This window comes from Anguilla anguilla, chromosome 2, assembly GCF_013347855.1.
Source record: "Anguilla anguilla isolate fAngAng1 chromosome 2, fAngAng1.pri, whole genome shotgun sequence".
Classification (NCBI taxonomy): Eukaryota; Metazoa; Chordata; class Actinopteri; order Anguilliformes; family Anguillidae; genus Anguilla; species Anguilla anguilla.
This window is the reverse complement of record NC_049202.1, coordinates 2466979-2485754: the sequence shown is the minus strand read 5'-3', so window position 1 is coordinate 2485754 and position 18776 is coordinate 2466979. Positions and strand designations below refer to the sequence as shown.

Genomic DNA, 18776 nt, shown 5'->3' with positions numbered 1-18776 from the left:
GTTTCTGATGTCCGCCCGGTAAAATGTTGAGCCTTGTTGTTGTTGTTGTTGTTGTTGTTGTTGCTCCTATTTTTTCCCGATGGCGGTATTATGATGGTTATATGACATTGTTGGTGGTTTCTCTGTCACCTTTAGGAAAAACTTGTACAAAAGTATCACCCTCGAATCCATCCGCTACCCACCTCCCCCACCCCCCACCCCCCCCATCCCATTCTAGTCTGTGCACTCTTTTGTAAAAGAGCAATAAGGCGGCTTTTCAACAATTCATTAACATTCTATTGGACGGGATACAAACTCCCAATCATACAACAAGCACGCCCGTGTGTAATGAGGGTTTCCAGCCATTCAGGCTCCGAGTTCTCGCAGTGCGGTCTGGCTGATTACTGCCCCGTAACAAGCCCGCATTGATTCTCAGAAAAATCTTATTACATGCTTCATCCGCTCAAAATGTTTATTATTGGATTCATGGTAAAAGTTTGCTTTTTGCGAGAGGGCGGCGCTATTAAGATTAATTCCTGTCGTTAGGAGGTGGACGTTAGGGTTGCCTGTCTTGCCAGGGTCCTGCCGTTTAACTGCTGGATGATTTTCTTTCATTCAGACGAGATGAATTACAGTTTCATAAAAGACTGAAGGCTCTTTCCAGCTGTATTTCTGGGTGCTGAGTCGTGAATGGAGGATTACTGCCCTGTCTCGTGTGATTAACATAACAAAACGCATTCTGAGGTCAGATCAACATTTCATTTATCATAAGGTGAAAATTACATTTTTTTTTAAAAGAGAAATTAATATCTGTATTGTTGGATTTTTTATCTAACAGAGTCACTGTTTCACGGAAAGTAAGGTCTCAATAGTTTTACAAGAGGCTATTGTATTCCATGGTTAATTTCGCTGCGATGTCAACAAACCCGCAGTTCGGAACATTGAGGGGCATTCTGGGAATCCAGCCAGCTTGGCTGTACCTGACCTGGCTGCAAATGACGGTCTTTAGCCTTTGAATCTTATCAATGTGACACTTTCTCCATCAGGCTTTTAAGGAGGATGAAAGAGGGTGAAGAAGAGTAGCAAATCATACAAAACTGTGCCCCCCCCCCTCCTCTCCCACCCCCCCAGCCTCAAAGAGTGGCATTACAGTGTTGGTGTCAGGAGCCTTTAGAGGTCCCCCCATTTCCTTTCTTTATACACATTAACCCTTTGAGGTGTGAGATCGAGAATGTGTGATTAGAATGTTCTTAACTCAGCATTCTAATGCTGATGTAACAGTCTCCACTGGCAGTTGAAAGCAGTGGAGTTCTAGAACACTGACACTTAGAATTTTGAAGAGAGAAAAAAAAAACCAAACCTGCTCTTCAGAAGGTTAATCGCTACTCTTTCCTTCCTAAAGACGGAGCTCCAGAAGATGAAACAACAGGTTCAAGAGACAAAACAGTTCATCGCCAATCAGGAGGCGGAGGAGAGAAAGCTGCTCAAGATCATAGACGACGCTGACGCTGAGCGGCTCAGACAGAAGAAACAGTTGGATCAGGTACGGGAGGGGCTTCCTGCTTCAGTGAGCCACCCCTGACGTGCAGCTTGCCCCGGGATGAAAGGCCGTCGTTTGGTCTCTCTCTGAGCTCGTTAAGCCCGAGCGTGTCTTCGGCTGAAACAGCGGCAGCAGCTCCCAGCTTTTTAAAAGTAACAAAAAAAAAAAAAGAAATGTGAACTGATCTGCGATTCCAGCTGACGGTAGGGTAGGATGAGTCGTACGCAGAGTCGCGACATCAACACGTTTTGAGCACAACACACGGAGTGGGCTGCGTTTCCCCAGAAAAATGTGTATTTCGGTATTTCGGTGATGGACAGTGTCTTCCCACTACAGTCCTGTGGGTATTTCTCAGTGCCCTAAGCTGACACAGGGCCCTTTAGGAGGCTAATATTTCATGACACCGCCTCTTTGTCAGAGCCCAACGGCATCAGCAAAAGATGCAGAATTTAAAGTACTTTTACATTTCAGGAAAAGCTTTACCTTATTAATGCGAGGATGAGTCAAGGAAGGGGCTTGTTTTCTGCATTAATATTGCTGTAATACAAAGAATAATGAAAACAAAGCGAACAGAATCCTTGTCAGTATGAATTTGTGTTCCAGGACATTTTTGCAATACAAATTTATGAGGTACTGCATGTCCATTGAATTATAAAGACAGGTATGGTGTAAAAAAAAGAAAAATCATAATAATAAAATCAACTGTACGCTCCAGTAGGTAACGGTTTGAAATGTGCGTAGGCAGCTGAAATCCTCAGCACATTATCCAGGATGAGGCTTTTTGTAACTGCAATATTCAAACGGCTTTCCATTTGTTGTTGTTGCCGTCGTCGTCGTCAAGGTAATCAGCGAGCGTGACGTCCTGGGGACGCAGCTGGTGCACCGCAACGAGCAACTGGCCCTGCTGTACGAGAAGATCAAGATCCAGCAGTCCATGCTGAACAAGGGCGAGCTGCAGTACAGCCAGAGGGTGGAGGACATCAGGCTCCTAAAGCTGGAGATCAAGAAGCTGAGGAGGGAGAAGGGGATCCTGACCAAGACGGTGGCCAACGTCGAAGACCTTCGGTGAGAAGCCCCCTCCTCCTCCTCCCCTCGTTACGTTACATTCATTTGGCAGACGCTTTTATCCAAAGCGACGTACTGTACAATAAGTGCATACTGAAGGTTATTGGAACAACTACAAAACACAGGTCCGTTAAGGTACAACACTCATTTTGTAACAGTTATTCACAGCCATGAACACATTAAGTCCAGTTCACACAGTGAACTCTGACCTAACCTATGCTGAGTCAAACTAGGAGGCATGACAAGCTACAACATCAAGACAATGATACGAGGCACAATAAGTGCTGGATGGAGGTACATGTAACACGAGTGACACAGGAGGTACGTGTAGCATGAAAGAGGGGAATAGTGATAGAAATGTTACGCAGAGTGGTGATAGTTAGTCCAGGTATAGTCTGAAGTCACCTTTGCGTCCAGCTCAGTCAACGTTTTTTTTCTTCTTTAAACTTGATCACCGTGACCACTAGGCCTTTCCATCTATCATGCCCGCAGCCTCTCAAAAAAAATAAATAAATAAAATCAAGCAAAGCATTCTGGGAAAATGGCGCTGCGGGGGAAACAAAATAATGGATCACTGTCCATTTTGTAAGAATTTTTTTTTGCGGGACTTATTTATACTTCCTGCCTCATAGCGGAAAGGTATAAAGCAGGAACAATAAATAATCAGCACTCTTTATTCTGTGGAAGGGGAGTCGTTTCCACACAACAAGATGTATGGGTGAGGCCCCACAGAGGGGAAGTCCCCCTGAGCCTGTAAATCACTCCTGTCGGGTGTTCATGACTCATATTTACCTTAAGCACTAGAAAATCATCACTTGTTATGTTTTACCGGTCCCCCAAATAAGGTTAAAAGGCTGGATTTATCGCTTCTGTGAGAAAGCTTAGGCTGAACTCCCTCTCCAGTCCAGACCCCCTCCCATCTAATCTACAGTGTTGGTTATAATATCTCATCCGTTGATGAATTAAATATGAAAATTTGATTTTTTGGAAACGTTCGCCCTTTAATATGAGTAAGCACCGACATTAAAGGATTTATGTAATGTTTTTTTTTTTTGCTTACTGCTGTGGTTTGGTGGTGAAATCTACTCACATTTAAGAGCTAACTTTCTTCATTAATTTAGAACTTGCTAGATTTTGTAGACAACACAAAGCTTAAATTTTGCTAAAGACTGTGAGTTTGCTGGCATAGACCTTTGCTCTGGACTATCGATTATTTTAGTTTAAGTGATGCGTCACATTATAATAACATGCGTTACTTAAAAAAATGAAATAGTGATTCACTCGCTTGCGTTGTGAGTGGGTGACGTAAAGTTTTAATGCCAATGTGACCAATGCTTCTTGGTTATGGACACATTTTAGGCATTTGTAATTGTAATATGACTTTATGTATGACTTAATGTGACTCATTTCTAAAAAAAAAGTAAATAAATGAATAGAAATGTATGATTTGTGTGATGACAAACCCCTGTAGCACACTGCAGTCATGCAGTCACAGGGTATTGTTTCATTAGAGGTCTTTGAAATATTTGTAGTCATTAGTCTGTGAATATTGCAGTTTGCCACAGCTTATTGTCTTTATTTAATGAGTCGTTTCAACTCAGGATATTTTTGTATTCACCGGGGTCCGTGTTTCAGCCAGGGTCTTAAAGCTATGGCGTGATGACATACTTCTGCATTACATTTAGCTGTTTGAATGCTTATTCCCTTCAAACTGCAAAATTTTTAAAAATAATATGTGTTTTTGTGAGGTTGGTTGGTTTGTGTGCACGCATGGCTTAAAAAGAAAGAAATAATCATAATCCTTGATGGCTTGCTCAGATATAATGAGCTGAGGTTTCCACTAAAAATGGTTTTAAAGCTGTCCGTGAAAAGAAAGTTTTGTAAATCTGATTTAAAAAAAAAATTTTTTTTCCTCAGTCACAGGCATACGCAATGCACCCGGTGTTGAAGGTACAGACACAGTCGCTAAACGATAGACCAAACGCTAATGCAGGTGGAAAACAGGCATGTCCAAAAACAGGTGTGGCATTTTGCTGATGCAAATGCAGGCACTGCAAAGAGGCTGAGTTCACCCTTATAAACAGCTGAAGGGGGCGTGGCTGCACACTGCCCAATCAGGAGGTGGTCAGCTGTCATTCGGGGTCCTGTTACCTGTTATCACTGTCCTGAAGGACTGGGAACTGCTGGCTGTCCAGCCTCCCTTTACTGCGTGGGATTAGCCGATTGGCTCCTTGCTGATTGGCCCTGTGCTGATTGGTCCCACGCTGATTGGTCCCATGCTGATTGGTCACATGCTGATTGGCTCCATACGGACTGGCTCCAATTGGCCTCATGCTGATTGGTCCCGTGCTGATTGGCCCCGTGCTGATTGGCCCCCTGCTGATTGGACCCATGCTGATTGGCCCCCTGCTGATTGGACCCATGCTGATTGGCCCCCTGCTGATTGGACCCATGCTGATTGGCCCCCTGCTCAGTACTCGTCAAATAATTTGTCCCAAACCTCTGGGACGTTTTAACATTTGACATTTCCATTGAACATCTTGCAGCCAAAAATGACGTTCAAGCCACATGTTCATTCTTTTTACCCCTGTATATTTCTAGCCACTAATAGCTGGGCTAGGTGAACCATACAGAATGCACCATATGTTACCGCAGTAACTGCCTCATTAGGTTCACGGCCTACTTTCCCGAATGGAAGCACTGAAATGTTTTTGACAGCCAGATGGATCTTTAGCAATCATCCTCCTGCATGTATTACTGTGGTCAGAATTAATTTAGCAATTACCATATTACTCCTCTTTCTAATCTACCTCGTTCCATACATACACTTTGTGGCTTTAGAAACCCAGCCTCCTACATGAAGGTTTGTATTGTTCCCAGTATTTCAACTGGTCCAATTTGTCAAAGGTGCTTTTCAGCACGAACATGTCAGTATACCAAAGCCACTTCCTTCAAAGGGAGTGTTTTATAAAAAGATTTTTATTTCGTTTCACATCGCATCCCTTCTTTCAGAGTTGATTCCAGCCAGCCTGGAATGGTTATCACATTAGTTTTCAGTCCATTAAAAATGCGCAGACGGAACAGTAAGGGACTAATATTTGGTCTCCGTGTTTTTAATTGATGCAGTGCCTTTCAGCGGGAAGTTATTGCAAACCAGCTGGAAGGCCTGTGTTTTCTTAGACGCCGAGAGAGAGATCGAAAAGGTTAGGGGCAATTTTGGAAACGTTTGTATTTGGGCACGCACACACACACACACTCAAACACACACACACACACACACACACACACACACACACAAAATCAATGCTGAGACATGGAAGTAGAACAGGGCTGAATGAGGCGATGTTGTCTGAGCTCGCCGAAGGTGTTGGTTAAGCCTTGAGGCCGGGATCTCAGCCCTGCCCGTGTGAGTGAGTCGGGCCTTGCCTGCGTCACCTCCTGCTTGTCACTGAATTTAAATGCATGTACTTTTCTAGAAAAAAAAACCCTAAAATTTGGGTACGGTATTTTTTTCTTCCTATGCCTGGAAAAATGTATGCGTTTAGACATAGAAGCTGGTGATGTTTTTCTTTTGTAGGAAAAGCAAAGTTTGCAGCACATATGTAACTCTCATTTTAAGACAGTTATAGTCAAATATAATACATTTTAATACAATTTACACTTCAATGGCCAAATTGACAACAGCTTGCATCAAAGAAAAAAAAAAAAAAGGTCTCATTTCAAATATAATGGCCAAAGAGTTAAGGGCCTATTGTACTGTCAATCTGTTTTCAACATCAAAGCATGGATATGTGGCTCAATATCCATAAATTCTGCAATAAATTTAAAAAGACAGAAGTTTAACCGGATGCAGAAGCCTGAGATGTACTCCACGCACAAAAAGGCGCAGTGGTCCATGGTGCTGGCATCCGCAATGCCGGTGTCCGCTCCCGTGTGATTGTGTACATTCTGTGGTCAGTTTATTCGATGATGTCCTCCATTTTGTTTTTCGTTCCCTGTCCTCACGGTCGTAAAAGGTAGCTTGAGCTCGCTTGTCTGAATCAAAGTTTTTACGGACTGAAATAGTGACCCCAGTTTTGTCCTTTCTGACCTTGTCATTGTGGTCATTGTGTCTCAAAGTTTAAACATGGCCTTAAAGCCTTCTGTATCTGATGATATCTGAAATGTCTTGTGATCCATATATTTTTGTCAGTTAGAATTATTCAGTTTCAGTAAATGGCCCATTTCTTAAAAGTGTGTTAGGTCATCTAATTGTGGCTATTGATTGATAACTTCATTTTTTCCTGTCGGAAAATAGCTTTCTAAATGCTTTCCCGTCCTCTTTATTATATTCTGCAGTATTTAGGTTTTTGAAGGAAGTCTCTTTTTTTACACAGAGAATCAATACACGAATTGCTGACCATGTTATGCAAAGTAAAGACAGGTCCTTTTGAATTTCCAAGCCTTCGATTGACCCTCGGACAATAGACGCATTTATGATCTGAATACATGTAGATGGGCTGAACGGCTTGTCATCGTCTCGTAATTATGTTTTTTTTTGTTCTTATGCCTGTTGAAGTTAAAAATAGATTGCTGGCAGCTAGTACTAATGATGTGAGCAGATTGATAATTGATGTAGTGGGGACAGAAAGGATGTGCATTGTGCTCGGCTAATGTGTAAAAATCCTCCAGTTTCTCTCATTTCTCATCTCCCATCTACACAGTCATAACCAGGCCTATTATAAATACAGCGTCCTTGTCTTAACAGTCTTTATCCTGTGGCTTCTGCAGTTTATGAATGAATCTTTGCGTTTATGTGGCACTTTTTTCCCGAACGCTCAGAGTGCTTTACAGTGGTGAGTGGGAACTCACCTCACCCACCACCAATGTGGTGTTTTACCAATTATTTGGGGTCACGATGTGAGCAATAGTGAGGCAGCTAATTTAGCGTCGGTATCTGAACTGCGTCACGCCGGTTGTTTGTGTACGTTTGTATTATTCGGGAAAACTTGGGAATTGTGTTAGCTGTGACGGTGTCCGCGTAGCAGCAGTGCCGAGCTGCTGCGAAGCCAGTTTAGAAAATGTTGGTGGGTGTGTGGATACCTACTTTATGCTAAGCCCCTGGAGGGCCGATGACATCACAAACTGGGGCCAGTACAGTAGCTACGCTAGGCCGTTGCTCATCTTAAAAGCATAACGGCAGCACCGCGAGGAAAAAGTTGTGTATTTAGGTAACGATCCATGCGTTAGCATCATTACTCCTTTGTTGTCGGAGTGGAAATCCGTGTTGCGTGAGGCTCCTTTCGGTGGTAGATTATACTTGTGGGGTTTTCCAGTTAATTGAGTAGCATATGGCGTGTTGACGTGGCCCATGCATCTTGCAGTGAAAACGTTTAGCTGGGGTGAAGAAGGCGAAAGTATTGGCGTGGTTGAAAATGAAATGGGGGGTGCTGTGGGTTATGAATGGAATTAGCGTGGTCATCTGTCCTGTGGTAATGAAAGGACTCATTGCTTCTGTCATGGCGGTGGCTTCTGAAGTGCAAGTGATGGATGGTTCACAGTGTTACATTGGGGCTGGTTACCTTTCAGCACATCCATCCAGTCCAGCATGCACCTTTGACCTTTCACAAGTTCAGGAATGATGAAGGCTCGGCTCGCTTGCGTGCTTCATTTGAGTATCTGTAAAGCAATTTGTTGTATTTTTTTTATTTTTTTATTTTTACAAGCTTTGCCGAGCAAAAGTGTTAATAAGATGGCATATGGAGCTTTTGAGTTGTTTGCCTTAAAAAACAAAACCCTGAAGAAACAAGTCACAGCCATCCCCTCACCAAAGTACGATCTGCATTAATTGGTCTTATGTGGAACTTTTGAAGGTATATTTTAAACTAACATAAGGCTTTTTATTCAACACAGCTAAGTAAGGGTTTTGGCATTTTGGAGTTTGTGGTTAATAATCTTGTGAACGAAAGGGCAAGCTTGCACTAACGTTATATTTTTCATAATGTTATGAATGCTAGTCATTAAAAAAAAAAAAAAAAAATTCTTGGATATGAATGTGTGGTGAAAGGTCTGAGCGTAATATCTGCTGTTTGTTTGTCCCCCTCGTTAATCTGGCGGTGTGACAGGTGTGAGGTGTTCCACATGCAGAAGGAGCTCCTCAGGGAACGCACAAGGTGCCAGGCCTTGGAGGAGGAGCTGGAGAACCCAATGAACGTCCATCGATGGAGGAAACTGGAGGTAGAACTCGGAACGAAGGCTGGGTTTTATTCGTCTTTTTTTTAAATTCCCTCTTTTCTCCTTCGGTCTGCCTCTGTGCTGCCCTCATCCGGAAGAGAGTGTATGGAGAGAGGGTCTTGTGCAAAGCAAAAAAAAAAAAAAAAACCGAAATGCTACTTTTATTTATTTATTTATTTATTTATTTATTTTTTGATTTTGCCAGATGTGTCCCATCGAAATCTCAATTTCACTTTTTCAAGGCAGCCCTGACCTAGAGAAGCAACAAGGCGCCAGTTCACAAGATGCAGCTGAATACTGAAGCCTTTGTTTGGACTTCGGTAGTTTTTATTCGGTTACAGCGAAGCCCCCAGAGGTTAACTTCCTTGTTCCGGGTGGAGCTGTAGTACGAGTGGAGGAAATGGCCGCCAGATTGCTCTGGAGTTCTCCCTTCAGAGGCCTTGTGCTTGGAGCGTGGGCCCTGGCCAGTCTCAACACCTATAAATGACTCTTTTTTTATTTTTTATTTTTTTTTATTACCCCAGGCTTGTGACCCCAGCACCTTTCAGCTGATCCAGAAGATTCACTCCCTGCAGAAACGTCTGATAACAAAGAGCGAGGAGGTGGTGGAAAAAGAGCTTTTACTGCAGGTAAACGCCGCCCCCCCCCCCCAGATTAATCTGTCTCCTCTCGCCGGGCTGCTTAACTCCCGCCTCCCATTGGACCGCCCGGTTGTAAACAATCCAGGGTCGTGGCACGGCAGAAATGGAGGGATGGCCTCTGTCCCTAAAAAAAAAAAAAAAAAGTGTTTATTCCTCTTTTTGCTTTCAGCCACGCTCTTGCTGCATGTTTATGTGTGGCAGTCTGTTTTTTAATGCCAATGAATTATTAATATTATTTCTCCCACCGCAAAGCGATCGATAGCGATACGTAATTGTCCGCCGAAGCCGCTCAGCTCTTGAAATTGAGAGCGGGAGCGCATTCCGCCCGCCGTGGTTCATAACAAGGTGATCTTTCATTTGCTTACTTCCCTGAATATGTCAAAATCGATGCCGTGGGGCTCTGTGCTGCACGGGCCTGTTTATCGTGAGACACATTCACACGTGTTTTGCGCTCGCAGACGTTCGCGGACAGACTGACTGAAAGGATGCTAAAAGAGTGCCTACGCTGTAGTAGTACGCTACTTAGTATGGCCACGATAGTGATGTTAGAGGATCTGTGTTTTTGGCTTGCGTTCACTAAAGACACAAAATGTTATCTGCATACAGATAGATGGGACTTGTGGAGGCAGCTGCTCTGCACTGTGTGTCTCGTAATGTGCAGTGTTTTGTATGAAAATTCAATGTCTGAATGTCAACCATTTTTACTGAATAATAGCTCTCCATTTTTCCACTAAAATGACATCCATGCTGAGAAGACTTTTAAGGTTTCTTTCCTCAATGGAAAAGACAAACTCCTGCTTTGGGGAGTGACAGAAATACAGGAGGTGAACAGTATAAAAAAAATAAAAATTAAAAAGTTAAACCTGAGTACCAACTTCAAATGTTCAAAAATCTTTTTTTTAAATTTTTTTTATAGAATCTGAAACAGAACATTGAAGTTTAATAATCTTATTTACGTGGTCTCCACCATTTTTTAAATAGCGATTAATGTAGAACAATACGGCAGTGTTCACAACGGAGAATTTGGTGATATTTGTTTATACCTGTAAATCCTTTTTGTGTGGAAATGGTTTCGGCGGTGTGGCAAACGGCAGCGGCAGTGTTGTCCTCCCTTGTGTTAGCACGGTGAGTTCTGGTGACCGCTCCATTTGTCTTAACGAAAACACAGCGCAGAATAATTGTGGCCACAACCGCTGGTTTGGGCTTTTTTCTTTTTTCTGTTTTTTTTTTACGACTGCGGGACATAAACGGCGAAGCTCACGGCCGGGCGGGATTTTATCGTGGGGGCACGCCAGTCCCCCTGTAGTGATTTGTGTCCCTCTCGGTTCCGCGGCCAATTTGAGCCGCGTGGAGGATAACGATAACAACATGGCCGAGGCGATCGCTGGACATTCAGCCGTCAGTCCTGCGCCCGTTTCCTGTTTCCTGCGAGAGTCCGTTGGGATTTCATGCAGCAGTTTGTTTATTTTGGGAGGGGGTGGGGGGTGGGGGTGGGGGGGTTGGATAGTTTTCAAGTTTTAACGTTTGATTGAGAAGAAGCCGACAGCTGGATAATTACTATTCGATGCATGGCTTCCCACCGCTTTTTTTGAAAAAAAAAGAAAGAAAAGAAAACAAGAGGTAAATAAAGGATGACTGCACAAACACTGAGGATCATTGGTCCCGGGGTCATATGTGGAAAAAAATAATTACATGCCTGTTACCCACTCACCCATCTGATACATAGTGTTACATGCACATTATTGAAATTTTGATATCCTCCTTCTTCATCCTTGTAATAATAGCATTTTATGCCAGTTACTTGTTACACATTTCAGCCTAAAGTAGGTCGTCCTGACATGTTGATGTTCTTTTTGCCTATTGGCTAAAATTATTGGCAACATATCTCCCTATTGGCTGTAGCCTATGCAATCATCCAATCTATTATATAGCTCATATAATTCTTGTATTGCTATACTTGTCTTTTGCTGAAGATTTTGTCACATAATCTAATCAACAGCAAACTATAAATCAAAATTTTGCATATTCATGTTCAAAATGTATCTGATCGTGCATGGATATAATAACTGTATCTGTTTTTTTTTTTTCATGTGTTACAATAACAATCTGACCGTCTGCTTGCTGACAGTATGTTCTTGATTCAGATTTGTTTTGACAGCAAGGCACCCAGGATGGCAGAAAAACGCCAATGGTTGTTTTGCACATTTCACACCCACAGCTGGGGAACTTTTTCGAGAGACAGGCCGAGATGTTTCTTAAAAGGCGCACCGAGGAAAAATAAGACGTTTCAGTCGGATTAAATTAGCCTGTTATTGTTTTGGTTCTGGAAGCGTGTTTCTTCGCGCGGTACGTACGCGCCTACGGCACGCGCGGCACTGTGGGCAGACTGCCGGAGAGCTGCGTACCAATTTTAGCCTCTAATTCAATCAGTCAAAGTGTTGAGTACTGAGATGAGGAAATTCATATCTCAGTTTTACGAGCCTGGGCTGGGGAAAAGATTGCTTACTGAGCAGCCAGGAGAGGAACGGGGAAATTTCAACACTGGACAGCGTAATGAAGAGCGGAGTTCACTGGGATAGTGAAGCAGTTTGTGTAAATTTACTGTTAGAAAGTGAAATAAGTGAACCGTGAAATGTTCTAGATATCTCAACTTTAATAGCCAGACTTATTTTAGATTTGATTTGTTTTACTTTTTTTTTGTTGTTGTTGGTTTTGGGTGCTAATATGTGCATGCGCTATATGGTAATATTCATTATTAATGAATTCAGGTCGATTATATTTATTTTTTATGGCAGATTTTTTTTTACAGAGGACTGCCACAAAGATGCCTTACAGGGAGACAGAAGGAAAATTGGGCAGAAACCAGGCCTGAACCCCCCAAAAAGCAAGCGAGCGAGCGAGGTGTAAACTCCGTGGTGGGGAGGAAAAGACTCAAACAGTGGCCGGCCTGGTGTAAAGTAATGGTAGAATGGATGGTAGCAGAAATGTAATCATATACTACATTCTGAGTATAATACTTCATTTTAAATGCTGGGATTACGTGTGAGATATCAACATAAAAGCAGCAGATATGGCGGATTTCTATTATCATGTTGCGTTATTCTCCCCACACCGCAGTCTTATTTTTATACCGAATTGCGCCTGAATCTCAGAGGTTGCCATTAAAGAGAGCAGTTTGTCTACCCAAGCCAATGATGCAACATTGTGAACAGGCACGTCTCGTCTGGTTAAACGATTCTGCGTTTCTGGGCCTCCTCAGTGTTTGGTCCCCCTCAGTGTTTGGGCCCCCTCAGTGTTTGGGCCCCCTCAGTGTTTGGGCCTCCTCAGCGTTTGGGCCCCCTCAGCGTTTGGGCCCCCTCAGTGTTTGGGCCTCCTCATCGTTTGGGCCTCCTCAGTGTTTGGGCCTCCTCATCGTTTGGGCCCCCTCAGTGTTTGGGTCTCCTCAGTGTTTGGGCCTCCTCAGTGTTTGGGCCTCCTCATCGTTTGGGCCTCCTCAGTGTTTGGGCCCCCTCAGGGTTTGGGCCCCCTCAGTGTTTGGGCCTCCTCAGTGTTTGGGCCTCCTCAGTGTTTGGGCCCCCTCAGTGTTTGGGCCTCCTCATCGCTTTCCTGTAACGCGCATTGAACGTCCCCGCGCCAATCTGAGAGACAGATTGGTTTGCCGCAAACAAAAAATACCAGTAAAGTGAAAATCAGGAGAGAATAACCTTCAGACGCACCTTCGTTTGAATGCCGACTAATTGGCTGGTTGTAGCATTTGCATAGAGACGCTCAGCAATCAGACACGCATTTTCCAAGAGATTTTTTTTCATGTCCCCCTGATAAGTGGCTTTTTTAAAAAAAATCATTATTTTTATGAACAAATGCAGCGTTTATTAAAAGACGGGTTGGAACAGAAAGGGTGGGCGTCGCTGGGATAAAATATGTTGGCACACCGTTGATTAGCCTGGCTAACAAAAAGCAGGGGCTAGTATTACATTTTATCAGCAATGTCTGAGTATGGCGGAAAGATAATAGGGTTTCACATCCGAATAACGTCTGTCAGGTGCACCTGTTTCATTCACGTTGGGGGGTGCTACTGTTACCACGCTGAAAGATCCGGTGGTTCTGGACAAAAAAGGTGTTCTCCATATCCCAACGCGAAACAATTACCACCCACTAATTTAAATGAATTTGCTTGCGAAGTGTAATCTTTAAGTACAGCCACAGCACATTTGAAGGCCTCTGTAATTAGAAGTACGTCCTCTGAGACCCGTTTGCTTTAACAGGATCAAGCTGTTTTGATTGGACCCACTCAGCTGACTTTCATTACCAAAAAAAACGCAGAGAAATAATAGGTCATGAGACATGGCTGGCACGTTCGGGCCGAGTTTAGAAAGACCATTTGCTTCATAAGTCATTAGGCTGTGTGACTAATTGCTTGCGCTGAGCACATTTACGTATGCGCATACATATGACATGTATGTAGCATCTCGTTTTCATATCTATAAAATGTGCCATTTTTGTATTTGAAATGCTTCTGGATGAACATGTGGTGTGCGGGCAAAATTCTTGCAAATTTTTTAAAAGGGCAAATCCGTGCATTTGCAGAGAATTTTAATGGCGCATATTCACGTACTGTTTACGATCTCTGTAACCAAGGAAACTACAGGCCTCTACCTTCTTACCTAACCGCGGGGGCCATTTTAAGACCTTTTCAAGCACACGCTTTTTTGTGGAACTTCAAGGGATTTCATTATAACTCTTACTTCTCGCGGACCGGAACACGGGAAATGTAATAATTCGTTGTGCAGTTTGCTGATGTCAAAGCGATATAACCCTCAATTCAATTTTTTGTCGGTAAACACAGAATATTAATGGAGTTGCTTAAAAACAGGATTCTGTCCTCAGGTTGCTTAAAAACAGGATTCTGTGCTCGGGGAGAGGGATTTAAATTCAGACCTGGTACACGTCATCCTCTCTGACCTGGTGTGACAGGTAGCACTGGAAAAAAAAGAGGCGTACAGGAAGCATACTAACACGGCGTTAAGAGAAACGTAGCACGTGCAGCCGTTAGCCCGCGTGTCCACATACGCTCGGCCTGTAGATGGCGCTGCCACTCCAGGACAGCAGGGCAGATTGATGCAGCGAGCCCATACATATTTGATGCATGATGCAATTGCCGGCATCGCAGCTGAGCGTCTGATGACCCCTGGTTGGCCCTCGATCCTCTCCGTTCCCGTCCAAAACTCGTTTGGATTTGAATTTGTCAAGCGCGCGCACCCTTCAGTGCCGGTCACCAAAGTTACCCAAGGTTTGTCGACTTAAAAAAAACCACTTTGGTGTTTTCGCACAAACCTGTAAATTGGGGGATGTGTCTTTTATGTTTGAAAGAGGCTGGTGTAGAGACGCGGCTGACGCTCGGGTGTGGCGCTCACAGGAAATGCAGAGCGCCTGCATTCTCACAGCGGCCTTTTCAGCAGGTTCCCATTAGAACTGCCAAGAATAACTCCGCAGAGAATATTGTTCTTGTCTTGGCTGTCAGGAGTATAATTTTGGAGTAAAAGAGATTGGATGCTCAATACTATCATTCAGCAGGATTGTGGTAAATGGCGATATTTAGCCGGTGCTGAATGGAGAAATATTTCCCTGCGCTCTGAACAATAGGTGTTTTCCTCAATTTGCAGTAACATATTTTCAGTGTATTTGTTTATTGGGCTATTTATTTATTTATCGGTCTCTTTCCAAAAATATTTTTTACCTTCAGATGCATTTTGCTGTAGCGTTTAAACTATTACTGTGAAAAAATAAGTAGACCAAGGCTGGTTAAATGCTGTTCAGCTTGGATTCCTTTGATTGTGTGTACGATTATGTATATGTTATACAACCAGATAAACATACACACACACATGCACAAGCACACACAGATTCACGCACACATGCACACGCACTCACACTGGTACACATACACATGCACATACATGTACACACACACACCCACTCACACATAGTACAAACCAGAGATATTAATTTCTCCCTGAAAGATGAAAACACTATCTTATATTTTAAAGCTGTTTAAATCTCTAGGAGATTTTCACATTGGAATTGAAAGATCGTATTTAGTTCAAAATGAATTACCAGGTATTTTTTTAACAGATAATCATGCCTTATGTATTCATGGTGACTGTGGCTTATCGCTGTAATCTTTTATTATCTTCTCTTTTATCAATTTGTGGAATCTGCATAATAAGCTGCATTTTATCCGCAAATTACTGTCTACGTTAGAAGGTCAGCCTGTCCTTCCAGCAGCGTTTGCACCAAATTACTCAGAACAGTACCAAAAACAATCTGCCCTTGGGCACATGTTACATGTAAAAGATGTGTAAGAAGTGATTATGAGATTATGTTCTTTGCAACGATTCGGGCCCGTACATAATTTCCAATTTTTCATATTTTTGGTGGGATGTACGCAAATCCTGAGACTCATGAAATTTTGTGGAAAAAAATCTTCTTGAGATAGAACATGGTTTTAGATACCGTTGAATGATTATTTTTAAAGAATGTCTAGCAGGAAGATGCTATTGAATTCTCTGTTTCTTTAGCACGATAGTTTTTTACCTGAGCATTAAGGTTGGTTAGCGTTAGTCTGTAGATGTTTATTCTGTATTAATCTCCACTTCACTGTGCCATGGGGTTCAGTCCAGGTTCTCTCACAGCAGCGAAACCAAATCAGGGCAGCACGATCAAATGTTTTTTGTTTTTTTGGTTTTTTTTGCTGCGGAAACCTATCATTCATTTTTTTCCACAAGCTTTCTGTTTAAATGTCTCCATTTAGAGTTGGTGGGGGGGGGGGGGGGGGGGAGGAGGATAAGTTTCAGCAAGCGGATGGCAGAATGATGCCATAATCCCCAGAGTAGCGTTAAGCTGTTGCTATTCTCCGTAGAGTAGTTTACCTCACACTGAACCTGCAGGTAACGGTCTTGTACCTGCGACACCCCTCTGTCATGAATCGCCTCATCTGCTGTCTGTTTGGCTGTTGTTTTCCATGTACCCTGTGAAGCACAGAAGGGGAGCTCTGTCCCAGAGTAAGCCCTTTTGGGTCTGTCGCAATCGAGGGGTTTCGGAATGGTGGAGACCCCCTAAACGCACTTCGTGGTTCCTGATGCGTACTGAAAACTGGATTAGTTTCTGATTGGCCGCCCACTCGTACGGCTGTCATATCACTCGTGTAATACTCGCGTGCCGTGCGTAGGTTACGGTTACGGGCGAGGACTGGAAGCGGGGCGTTTTTTACGGCCTGTGACAGATTAACGATCGACGGTCCCGCTCCCCATTAACGGCGTTCCGTCCCGCCTCAGCGTCTCTGGCTTCCGACGGCGTGTCCGATGTTACGCGGTGGACCACCTCTTCCACCGCCATCTCGCGAAAGCTCACGGTTCTTCTCCTTACCACCATTTTCCCCTCACGCTGTTCTTTAAGTGATTATTTATTTATTTATTTATTTTTTTTACAGGCTCATATATAAAGCATAAGAGACCAAATGTGAATCTAAATTTTTTCCCCCACCCCTCCTGCAGGAGAAAGAGAGGCTCTACGTGGAGCTGAAGCACATCCTCGCCCGGCAACCAGGGCCTGAGGTTGCCGAGCAACTTCAGGTGTACCAGCACGCTCTGCGGGAGAAGACCAAGCAGCTGAAGGTCCGCTGCGGCTTCCATCCTCTCCCTTCCTGTCTCTATCTCTCTTCCTGTCTCCATCTCCCTTCCTGTCTCTATCTCTCTTCCTGTCTCTATCTCCCTTCCTGTCTCTATCTCTCTTCCTGTCTCCATCTCCCTTCCTGTCTCTATCTCTCTTCCTGTCTCCATCTCCCTTCCTGTCTCTATCTCTCTTCCTGTCTCTATCTCCCTTCCTGTCTCTATCTCTCTTCCTGTCTGTACCTCTCTTCCTGGCTTTATGTCTCATCCTGTCTGTATCTCTCTTCCTGTCTGTATCTCTCTTCCGTCCTCTCTCTTCCTGTCTCTATCTCTCTTCCTGTCTGTACCTCTCTTCCTGGCTTTATGTCTCATCCTGTCTGTATCTCTCTTCCATACTCTCACTTCCTGTCTCTATCTCTCTTCTGTCCTCTCACTTCCTGTCTCTATCTCTCTTCCTGGCTTTATGTCTCTTTCTGTCTGTATGTCTCTTCCGTACTCTCACTTCCTGTCTCTATCTCTCTTCCTGTCGTTATCTCTCTTCCTGTCTCTATCTCTCTTCCTGTCTCTATTTTAAACTGGCCCTCGTCGTCGGGGGAAACCGTGCTTAAGGCCGGGGCGTGACCCTGAGTAGCCCTTAAGGACCGCCCCCGCCCTTAAGGACCGCCCCCACCCTTAAGGACCGCCCCCACCAAGGTTTTTACGGGCGCATAAATCATTCATCGGCTGTAACCGTTCACATGGTTCCCTTAAATGCATAATTAGCTCTGCTGCCCAATTAACAGCCCAGACCGGGGTTTGAAAACATGGCGAAGCCCCTGACATTCAGGATTTCAGCTGTAACCCCCACAGTGAATATTGTTCAGCGCCGACTTCTAATTCATGTCATTTAAGTGAAAATGTGGGTTAAAACAAATACAGAGTCACATGCTAAGTAACCTTGGCTTGGTCAGGATGTCGAATGATCTTAATATTTCCGATACGCTGGAGGGAGTCATACAGCACGAATGCCTTAAGTATGCTGAATCTGTGATTCTTCCTGCGGTCCACAGCAGATAACTTTATATGCACGTGACACATAACGATTACTAATGCCCCGAGGCAGAGCCATTCCAGGCTTAATTTACTGATGATTTATTGCCAAGCTTAATTAGACGTATACCCAAGGCGCCATTGGCTGAGGTTTAGCTAAACAAGCTCGCGGCAGAACAGAACCGACACTGGCGTGTGATACGCATGATCTGGAGCCAAAATGGCCGCTCCTTGTCTGCGGCACCTCGCCAGGAGCTGGAACTCCTGCTTTCCCGAACCAACACTGGCGTGTGATAAGCGTGATCTGGAGCCAAAATGGCCGCTCCTTGTCTGCGGCACCTCGCCAGGAGCTGGAACTGAAACGCAAGAGTCCTGCTTTCCCGGCTCTAATGAGTCCAGTTTCACAATCAAATGAATGAATGAAAATCGAAGCCCTCGTGAGCTCCTGAGCCTTCGCGGTTTTTGCCGCAGGTTTTTTTTGGTTTGCGTTTGCGTTTGTTGATTTGTTGGTCATTCGCTGGCTGACCGTGCGGTGCTCGCGCGGCTGACCATTGTGGAAGCGGTCACTCGAGCCGCCAGTGCGTCGGGGGGCCTTGGGCCGCGTCAGTGCGCCAGTTCCACGCGCGCGTGGCTGGTGAAGCC

At 44.1% G+C, this 18776-nt stretch overlaps 1 protein-coding gene across 2 annotated transcripts in view; it reads left to right on the top strand.

Moving 5' to 3' along the window:
• Window positions 1–18776, top strand: part of cfap58 (cilia and flagella associated protein 58) — a 65941-nt gene that overhangs the window by 34000 nt on the left and 13165 nt on the right. For both annotated transcript variants that reach the window (XM_035406282.1, XM_035406281.1), the window contains exons 12-16: window positions 1382–1522; window positions 2361–2584; window positions 8689–8800; window positions 9322–9426; window positions 16992–17111. In XM_035406282.1, the coding sequence (XP_035262173.1) occupies window positions 1382–1522; window positions 2361–2584; window positions 8689–8800; window positions 9322–9426; window positions 16992–17111 (702 nt within the window). The remainder of the gene's footprint in view (window positions 1–1381; window positions 1523–2360; window positions 2585–8688; window positions 8801–9321; window positions 9427–16991; window positions 17112–18776) is intronic.